Below are 11505 nucleotides of genomic sequence, written 5' to 3'. Positions count from 1 at the left end.
GTTCATAACAATCCCTAAAAATAATACATGAGAAAGGGGTAGCGATGAAAATAAGAAACCACTTATGCTCATAGATCATATCACATAGATTCATAAACCTGCTCCTTATCACTTACAGAGACACATCTACTAAGAACTCTCTCTACGTCTCTTTATCTACACACACAAACCTTCTCTTCCATTCCACGTCCCCTTCGAACACTCTATTAACCACTCTCTCTACGTCTCTTTATCTCTTTTGGAGCTCACCATTAGCTATTCAGCAATAATCGACGGCCTTGATTTGGGATTTGGAGGTTGGAGATAAAGGGAAAAGCCCATTGTGCCCTTTATCATAATATTTTTCTTTGAGATTGGATAGTGTTTTAAAAAAAAAAAATACCACCTTCAAAATTGGGTCCGTTGAATTTTTGATCCAATGGTATAAAAAGATGATTACGTGGTTAGACAACATTATTATGTCATATTAGTAGAAAACTAAAGAAAGTTAGAAACTAGTGAATATTCCATATTAATACCATTTGAAATGGGACTAATAAGATTCCATATCCATAAGTTTCATGTCCCATATTGACACAATTAAAACATGCTTTACAACTTTTTCTTCCTCATCTATACCAACAAGGCAACAACTACTATAACCTCTTTCTTCTAAGCCCACCACCCTCCCCATCATCAATATACACACCCACCCTTGGCTTCAAACACAAAACAAAAAGAAAAAACCAAAAACCATCAATCACTCATCCATTACAAGCTCCATGTGTCGATTAAGATCTTTCAGATACGTGGTAGAATTGTAATTATCCACATCACAAGCATCTAAAAGCACTGCCCTTCCTCCTGCCGTTTTCTGTTTAACTTCAGCTGTCGAGCTTTCACCCTTAAGTATCTCCACAACCTGCACCACAAATAGATCATCAATGTTGCAAGAGCTTTAATTTCTTTCACCATTAATTAAATTAATCAAACTGAGTTTAGTTACCCGTTTCATGTTTGGACGCATGTTTGGAAGATGATGAATGCATGCTGACGCTGCTGACATCACTCGTTTCAGTTCGATCATTTCATAATCGTCTTCTAAACGTGGATCCAGAAGCTCTTTCATCTTGCTTTGCTCCAGAAGTGGTTTTGCCTACATATGTGCATATTCAACCTAACAATTTCCTTAATCTGAATTGAATGTATCCAAATTAACCTACCCAGATTACGAGACTTTGTCGAGATGAATCAACTGCACGACGACCAGTAATAAGCTCAAGCAAAAGAACACCGAAAGAAAACACATCAATCTTCTCATGAACAATTCCATGCATGAAATACTCAGGCGCCATGTATCCGAAGGTTCCTTCAATTGGGGAAACTATATGGTGAACCCATTTCTCCGGGAGCCATTTTGCTAAACCGAAATCAGAGATCTGAACAAATATTTGACCTAATCAAACGAAGATTACATATAGAGGATACGAAGGAGGTAAAGAGGAAATTACAAAATTAACCTGTGGTTGATAGTCTTCCATTAACAAAATATTTGAAGCTGTGATATCTCGATGAATTATGCGTCTGTGACATTCGCAATGGAGATATTGCAACCCTTCCGCGATTCCAATCGCGATCTTAAACCTTAACCCCCATTCTAATCTCTCTTCACCATCTGTACAAAATACATAGGATTAGATCGATCACGTGAGCTCTAAACCTAGATCTGGTAGAACCCTAGCTAGTTGATATGACTGATCGAAGGATTGAAAAAGGTGTAAGGAGAGAGATGAAAAGTTTACTGTGTAGTAAAGTTGCAAGGCTGCCATGAGGTGCGAATTGGAGGACAAGATGCAAATCGGTGTCAGAGCTGAATCCGATCAATCTAGCGGCGTTTGGGTGGTTGATGTGAGCGATTATTCCGAGTTCCGATAAGAAGTCGCCGACTCTGTCTTCGTCTTTTTTCTCCTTTTTCGTTATTCTTTTCACCGCCACTAGTTCGCCGTCCGGTAACCGTCCTTTGTACACGTCAGCATGCCCCCCTCTCCCCACCAAATTATCTATTACAAATAAAATAAAAAGTTTTAACAGATTTGATTTTATTGTAAAATGAAATTAAATTTGGAGTAAAGTCAAAGAGTCAACGTGCTAGAAACATTTATGAAATTAGGTTTATATTTATTTGACAACAGTATCTGATATATCTATCATCGTGTGTTGTTGAACCTACTTTTTAGTGAAAGGGTTGTACTTATTTTTGTTTGTGATCTCATCAAAATATCATTTTTGATGATAAATAATAAATAGCAAAAACATAGCATCGAGAAAAAGATTATATTTTTGATCAATTTTTAATACTATGGTTTAACGATTATATTTTAGTTTCCTCAATTAAAATCAACACAGTTTGACAATTTTCTATATCGACAATTTTTGACCTTCTATAATCTATTATACTAGGTTAAAATGATAATAATATAAATTTTTGTCAAAAACATTTTAATGCCTTTACTAGAATATTTAGTATCAAAGTATAATATTGTCCATAATAAATAAATAAATAGTAAAAAAAATATTGTGAACAACTTTCATGTTCATTTTTCAAATAAGAAACGGCAACCGAATGAAAGAATATGATAAGTATTATAATACATGGAACAAGTATAGTGAAATGGTTTAAAATTAGAGAAGATTAATTAAAAAAGGTTTAATTTTAGGTTTGTAAAAATTAGTAATTTGTTTCCTAAAATGGATGGTTGTTGATAGGTTAAGCATGCATCCCTCATGACTAGTTAATTATACAAAATAAAATAAAATTCAAACCATCGAAATTTAATAATCAAAAAATAGAAACAAAAAATCCATAAAAGTGTGAGCCAAGATGTGGACTACACACCTGTTTGGTCAACTTTATTAAATCCCATCGTTTGACTTTTCTTTACTCCTGAATTTTATACTATGAAAACTACTAAAATCAGTTGCATGGATTTATTTTTAATTTTTTAGTAAGAATGTATTGATTTATGCAAATATAAACTCATGAGAGATCTAACTAATTATATAAACCGCAAAATAAAAACGGTTGCTTTAGAATATATGTGACGTACTAAATAAATAATACGAAAAATATTTAAAAAACTAATCTAAATAACTTAAAAAAAACTAGTTTATAACTTATTTTTTATTTGACAAACATTACAACTTACCAAAAAATGTTAGTCCTCCTATCAAGTAAAAATAATATTATATTTTTCAAATTTGAAAATTTAAGTTTTATTGGGGAAATAAATAAAGATATATGAAGAGGTGCGCCGAAAAGAATCTCACCGGAGCTGAAGTTATCGGTGGCGGCTGCAAGTTCTTCCAACGTAAAATTCCGCCACGACGGTTTCGGAACCGCCCAATTCCCGCCATCAATCGCCTCCTCGATGCTATGATTCTTCCCTAATCTCTTCATCAAACTCTTCCTCGAAAGCTCATATCCAGCCACCAACGGCAACGTCGATAGCCGCTTAATCGACTTCCACTTCAAATTATCAACCAAGTTTCTCCACGCCGTCGACGAAGGATTGACGACCCCCGCTCCGCCGCCGCCAGCCTCCTCCTCTCCACCGCAATCAACTTCTCCCTCCGGAGATTTATCATTGAAAGACGAACCGCGGCTGCTGAGGCTCCGGCTTACGCTGCTCTGATTATCGGAATCCGAACCAGATACAGGAATTTCCAACACGCCTCTCGGAGACGATTGGTCCTCGTGATCATCACCATCTTCGATCTCTATAACCTTTTCATTTTTGGGGGATTCGTCTACAACCAAAAATTATCAAAAACAGAATGAGATTAAATTCCTACCAAATACAGAATTATCACAAAAACTATAAAATCAGAAGACGTGAATCACCGTTCATTATAGGGTTCCTGTGAAATCAAAGTTCAAAATCTGGAACTATCACTTTCTTCGAACATAAAAGTTTAATAAGAAGCGTGGTCCATATCCGCCCTATTGTGGACGCGGCGGCGGAGGAGACGGTGGCCGGGAATGCTGTGGAAAGATGAAGAAGGAAGGCGTGGGAGGAAATTATTCTTTGAATGGAGAGGGGATTTGGGGGGTGAATAGAATCTTGTGTCCATATTTATACACCTTCTCCAATAAAAAGGGTTTTTGTAATTGTGCCTTTCCATAATCCTTTCCCGGCGCCAATTTCACCATATTCAATGTCATGTGGAGTCGGTAATTTCACATTTAATAACAATCTTTATAAAATCTCACATAATTCATTTCTAAAAATTTAAATGTCCATTAATTCGTGTTATATTATTTGATTGACATCTGTTGTGTGAGAAATAGTTTTCGAATAAATGTATTTGTCAAGTCAAATTTTATGATTGACAAATGTAATGTAAGTTTTAGATGTCTATTGTTTTGTAATATTCTCTTTTTTAATCTTTTAACTATATATTTTTTGTTAATTTGGTTTCTATTTCAATGTTTCGTTCTAATTTGGGTTAATCTACTTTAACTTTGTAAACTTTATTTACCTTATTGTATGTTTTTAATTCTTTTTTCATATTTATAGTAACTAAAAAAATGGTTCATGTGGTATAGTAGGTATTAAAGGTTCAATTCACCTTTGAATTTGCTTAATGAGTGCCCAATGGTATCATTTATTGCGGATTTAATCCATTAACCCAATTTGGTTAAAAATAAAATGTTAAATACATGATTATTTTGCTCATAGTTTGTTTTTTTTTTGTTAAAATTATATTTTATTATTGTAATGTGGATCCCACCACAAACAATCACCCTACATCTTCCATCTCCTCTATTGTCAAAGTTCGGTTAACATAGACCATGTTATCCTTCTTAACAAGTTTCTAAATGATGTGAGCCATGGTTTAACGGTAATGTCAAGTTTCATGTTTTACAGGTCATGATCATGATAAATCATGTTGTTTTTTAAAGAGTAACCTAAGGCTATAATTTTGTATACATAAACAAGAAACACATAATTATATATTTAAATAAAATATATCAAGTTTTAAAAAAGTTATATCAATACCTAATAACAAAATTCAATGATTTCATGTATGATCAGAAAAACACGCGTCACATGTCTAACATCACCATCATGTCTAATTTTCAAGACGGCATATCCAGCCTTGCGCCATGGCACACTTTGTCGCGACCATAACATGCCTTTTAGAACCGTAATTGGCTCATAAGGTAAACCATTACATACCCTTACTAATGAAGACTACACAAACAACCCCAACTCTCACTCCCTCGATCCAACACTTGTTGCATTAGTCATCACCTCATTAGTCATCACCTCTTTCTTTTTCAACCACCATGCACTCTTATGTGGCTTCTTTAATCGTGCCTCTCTAACAACCAACAATCACTACGCTTCAGGGGCGGATTTAGGGGGGGGGGGGGGTCACCGGTGGCTCCGGCAACCCCTGACTTTCCTGGCCGCAGTGGAAAATTTTTTGAAAATTTTATTTTTTCTACTATTGTGCAATCCTTAACTTTCCCGTGCAACCCCTACTGTGAAATCTTGCGTCCGCCCCTGCTACGCTTCTTCATTCACATCTCTATTCCCTCTCAATCCGTTCTCAAATATCTCTATCTAGTGCCAATCGACCAATATGTTGATATACTCATGAAGCAAATTTAAACTCTTAAAATTAAACTGAATGTTTCCATCTATATATCCTTTTGTTTTTCGCATCACATATTGCGGGTAAAAAACTAAAAAGTCTCGACATGTTTTCAGTATTTATTGGTGTGCTATAATATTCTTGATTCCTAATATTGTTGTTGATACTTGTAGTTTGACCGGCATGTCTCTTTCTTATCTTGTATGATTTTGAGTTATATCTTCCACGAGTTTATGAAACTATCCCGAGAGGTCTTAATTTAACTACACTAGGGCTTGGTTTATTTCTACGGAAAAGTAGTAGAACTACTCAAATATATAAAACTTTGAGCTTGCTCGATGGCTTCTAAAACCTAAAATGTGTTATATTAGTGACATCGTATGCCCCATGCCTCACATTAGTGACATCGTAGTGTCAACATTTTAACTTTTTGGTGCATTAAGCACTTACACATTCAATTTTACCACATGTTTGTTTTATGTAATTTATTCCAAATTACGTTAAAATGGTTTGTGTTCCCATATACAACAACTTAGATGCATTGGTACAAAACCTTGAAGCTTTGTACAAATTCGTCAAAATTCAACATGTAGCTACTTATTAGCGGCCTTGTGACACTAATCAGATTTACCTGAACCTTACTTTTTAGGATGTTACAACTACCTTCCACTAGGGACAAGTATATACGAGGTGGTTTTCTTGTGATTTTCACGATTGTATGTAGAAAATACTAATAATGCAAATTTGTGACAAAGTTAATATTAATTCAAGTATGTCTTTATGATGAACGTGAAATCCATAGGATTGCTAAAATAATTCAATGAAAATATTATTATGTGCATTTTGATCATACATTTAATAGTAACCATGTGGGGGTTAATATGTCATAGTAGCATGATATATGTGTTGTGTTATATGATAGGAGAGTTAGGTATTGGCTCTTTTCTCTAGATATCTACACGATGGATGTGTTGTGCGACGTGGGAAAGAAAGCAAGTCCTTGGCTTTTTCTCTTTAGTTTCCCTAACATATGTTATCGCATTGTAGTTATACCACATGATTCTATTTTAAAACACATGGTTTGAATGTATTATTTTGATAAACATCTATTTGTATAAAATTACGAACTCACCATGCCTCATTCTTACCAAAATCAATTCTAAAATATACAACCCAAGAAAAGTTTACAATTGAGGAGAGACATTAGAAGAAACTCTTCTGCTACCCGAAACCTCATAGGTCAGTATTGTGTCCATTTTGTTTTTTCTATTTTTTTTTTCATTGAATTGTTTATTTACACAATTGTTTTAAGTTTCGATATCAGGAAGACTTATTACAGTTTAAAGTTTTTATTTTTAAATGGGATATTTTTGATTTATCCACTTAAAAACTATATGTTTAGACATTTACATCCTTTATTTCAATCGAGAAGACAGTCATAATGAAGATATAAAAATAATTTAAGTTGATGGATGAAAAAGACAAGAGGAATTACCGCCCTTTTCAAATGCCTAACTTTCAAAACTTGATACAAATATAGTTAATTTTTGGTATCTAATTATATTTAGCTTTATTTTATTAAACTTATAAGATATTATTTTAGTAGAAAAGACTACTTTCAGTTTATCAACCACGTGCATGATTGTTGGCGTAACTCCCGCTTTGTATGAACTGAGGCTAAAACGATATAAACCAACAAAACTGTATATGTGAGGGTGTTTTGGGTATTTCACTTGTAGATTTTTGTTTATCATATCCTATCTTCTTTACCCAATATGCTTGATGTGATGACTGATGAGGCTCAAGGTTCCACCTTCGGTTTTGGGTAAGCATGAAATTGGTTAAAACATAGGGACTAAAATCCTAAAAGAAAGATTGATTTTTCTATGTTAATTTTTGAAAAAGAAAATTGTAAATTGTATTATCTGAGCTGTTTACGTCACTCGTCAAATGCCTACTTATAAGGTTAATTGTTCAACATTCGCAATATTTTAGATGTATAAGGTTTAAACTATGGACCATTATATGAAATTTCACTCATCAACCAAAAAGTTCACAAAAACTGACAAATGTGGTCATTTTGAGTGTGCATATGTATAGTCATTTTATTTTCAAAAATATCATATAAATGCGTTATTTAATTTAAGCATAATTTTATTTTTCTTTTAGTTTTGTATAAACATTCCAAATTATCAAAACAACTAAGGAATTTATAGAATATATTAGTTAGAAATTAATAAAAAACAATAACAATAAACCGTGTGTAGTATATGTTGTAAATCAAATGTACAAAGATAATCGTCTTGTTTTGTCAAAAAATTTAGTATTATTTTATAAATTAAAAATTGATAAATATTTTAATAAAATCAGAAAGTTTTTACAGAAATAATATAAATAATACATTTTTGGAAATATAAGAATTAAATCGGTAAGAAGAAACAGTAATTAATCTAATGACAATTTTACTTTTATTTACAAAATTAATTCAAATTCAAGATGCTTTCTCAGTATTGTCCATTTTAGGGCCTTGGTCCTTGCGATGGCATTTGATTTCAGAAGTCAAAATCCTTTATTTTTTATATTATTTGAAGCAGCTGAGTCAAAGATTGATGCTTGATTCAACAGCTTTATACTTTTATTTATTTATTTTTTTTAACCCGCAATTATATTAAAAAGGAGGCCCTAGCAAGATGCTAGGGACCAAAAACATACATCATACATAGGAACCATAATCAAGAAAATAGAACACCATCTATATACAACTAGCAGGTGACAAACACCACTTTTATTTATTTATTTAATTATGAAACGATACTATGTATTTTTTTTTATGAAAAACTATATATATATATATATATATATATATATATATATATATATATATATATATATATATATATTAATATTTTGTTCCTATTTATATTTTTATTTTTATAAAACAATGACATATGATATCCACTAACTTTTTCTCTTAATCGTTCTTTTTTGTTTTGACAGTTGTCTTAATTTACTCAGCAGAAAGTTTAATAGGAACAAAAGGGAAGATATTTGATTTCTCATCTTTTATTAATGAGATTTTTTAACATGTGCATAAGGACACGTATAAAAACGTTAATTATGGAAAATATTAACATAATTAAATATGAAATACATTAATTATAGAAAATATTTATCATTGAAAAATATAAAATACATTAATTATTGATAATATTATGTACAATTAATGCATTTCATATTTAATTATGATAATACTTCTGATAATTAATGTTTTTTATATGTGCTCTTACCGTACATATTAGAAAAACCCTTTATTAAATACAAATTTTTATGGATCCTGTTAACGCATCACACTAGGAATACGTTAAAGATAACACGACTGTCATCTTTAGGATGACCTAGCTAACGGTCGCGAATCGTCCTAACGCCAGACCTAGGCCCTCACCCTCGCGTTAGGACCCTAAAGCTTGGCACCCTCGCCTCCAGGTCCAACTCCCGACGACAATCTTTGGTCCATAATAAGCCAAAACACAGTTGGTCTTCTCCCAGAGCGACACGTGTAGCGCTCAGGGCGATGTCCTCTGTTTATTTTGCACCAATAACAGATGACCACTAGTGGTGCATGATCCACCAATGGGACTCCTCCATGTCCTATCGGCGCTGAAACATCCCAAAAATATAATCCAAAAATTTCGTTTTCAATCAGTAATAAAAACCATCAATATCATCCATCACATAAAAGTCATAACCATGTATCTCAAAAACATCATAATATCTGTCAATGAATCAAAATCATATATCAAAATCAGAGTAAATCCTCCCAGGCTAAATACTGTGGTGTGTGCCATGCAGTCATCCCGAGCTCTTCCCCTTGCTAGCAGAAGTACCTGAAACCAAAACTGGAAACTGTAAGCACGAAGCTTAGTGAGTCTCCCTAACTACCACATATCATACACATATCATATAATATATATTGGGCCCCGCCCCTGCTATATCGAGTCAGGCTCGGCATCGGACCCCGCCTGGCATCGAACCCTACTCGGCATCGGGCCCCGCCCGACATCGAGCCTCGCCCGACATCGAGCACATATTAGAATACATGTGAGCATAATCAAATAATACACATAAACCTAAGCATATAACTTTAACATTTAAACATTCCTCGGGCCCCGCCCGACATCAGACCGTGATCTGGAAACATACTAACATTCCTCGGGTCTGCCCCGGCATCAGACTGAGGTCCGAAAACATACAAGTACAAAAACATGCAAGAATCACAAAGACATCAAGCATACAAGCATTCCTCGAGACCGCCCGACATCGGATCGAAATCTAGAAAAGCATGTAAACCTACATCGAGCCCCGCCCGACACCGGACCGTAGTCCGAACTATGACTAACTAAACGGGTCGACCTTGGTGCCTTAGACCCGTTCCTACTGGAGGAAACTCACCTCGTATGCTAGCTATGAAATCTCGTGTGAGGAATCTCTGACGGCTGCTCCAACGCCTCCCCGACTATCAATTTCACAATAATACTTAATCAAAAATCTGATAATCCTTCTTAGGATAAAATGACCATTTTACCCCTGGTCAAAGTCAACATCCTGGTCAAAGTCAAGGTCAAGGTCAACTCCCAGTCAACTCAACTCGTCGAGTTACCACCTAACTCGACGAGTTCCTATACTGCTCAGACTCGTGATCAACCGAGTCAACTCATCGAGTCCCTTCACAGACTCGTCGAGTTCTACCTGGCATAGAATCGGGACAACCCGACTTCAACTCGTCGAGTCCCTTTCTGGACTCGCCGAGTTCCCCTGTCTGTTTAGGCTATCTTAATGGATTAAGCCCCTACACTTCAGATCCAAGCTTCATACTTCACATAAACCCTAAAAATGTCCTTTTAAGGGTAAAGTTTCTGACTTTACCCATTAATACCTCTTCTTAAAGGTTTTAGTTCAAACCCTAATTCCTTGAGACCTAGAGCTTGGTCCTTAAGCCATCCATACACCAAACTAAAGCTTTCAACCTCAGATCTAAACCCCTAACACCACTTGGACACGTAAAGTTCCCACCTTTCCCCACATGCATGGCCTTTTGGGGCTAAAAAGGCCAATATGACACTCTATGGCTTGCATGGGGGCTCCATTGGCATAAAGTTTGCACCTTTATGTCATATCAGCCCCTCTAGGTCCTAGATCTGGAAGAATACCCACTTGGGTTGACCATTCTCCAAAAGCTATCATTCTTGGACCAAAAACCCTCATAAAATGACATAGAGAGATCTAATGAACTAATAGCCAAGATAGAAACTTGATTACCAGAAAATGTAGCAAATGGTGTGTAGTTTCTTGATCTACTCTTTCCCTCTTGAGCCCTCTATCTTCTTCTTCTTCCACAAGCTTCAAAAGTACACAAAGATCACTCAAAATGGCTCACACTCTCAAATAAAGTTGTAGGGTTTCGTGGATTAGGGTTTGGGACATGGAGGCTGGAAATGAGGCCAAGGGGTGGGGGTTAAGGAGCTTAAATAGGGTTCAAAACATCGAAATTAGGGTTTCACTCTGGCCGATCTACTCGTCGAGTCGAGGGCTCTTGACTCGTCGAGTAGATAGCTTAAACCCCACACATATTCTGCTCTCTACTCGATGAGTTAGGGCCACCAACTCATCGAGTTATCCTTTCAAAACAAATAAATTAATGAGTTAAATGCATACCAGGAACCAGACGTTACAATTCTCCCCCACTTGTCTTAGACTTCGTCCTTGAAGTTTGTTGCGTCTGAAAACAACTCTGGGTAGTGCTCCCTCATCTCTTCCTCGGGCTCCCAAGTCCACTCAGAACCCTTGCGGTGCTGCCATTGCACCTTC

General features: G+C 35.1%; 1 protein-coding gene across 1 annotated transcript; it reads right to left on the bottom strand.

Annotated features, from left to right (window-relative positions):
- Window positions 1-487: 487 nt before the first annotated feature.
- LOC145159985 (Protein kinase superfamily protein) lies at window positions 488-4106 on the bottom strand. The gene is made up of 7 exons (XM_079079039.1): window positions 3881-4106; window positions 3307-3786; window positions 1782-2039; window positions 1500-1654; window positions 1203-1418; window positions 986-1135; window positions 488-901 (listed from the first exon to the last, which is right to left on the bottom strand). The coding sequence occupies exons 1-7, from the start codon at window positions 3885-3887 to the stop codon at window positions 740-742; spliced, it is 1428 nt and encodes a 475-aa protein (XP_078935165.1). The 5' UTR covers window positions 3888-4106; the 3' UTR covers window positions 488-739.
- Between the last annotated feature and the right edge of the window lie 7399 nt (window positions 4107-11505).

This window comes from Lactuca virosa, chromosome 2 (genome assembly GCF_052849685.1).
Source record: "Lactuca virosa cultivar CGN04683 chromosome 2, Lactuca_virosa_CGN04683_v6, whole genome shotgun sequence".
NCBI lineage: Eukaryota > Viridiplantae > Streptophyta > Magnoliopsida > Asterales > Asteraceae > Lactuca > Lactuca virosa.
Note: the sequence above shows the minus strand (reverse complement) of the source record. Positions and strands in the feature narration are given on the sequence as shown.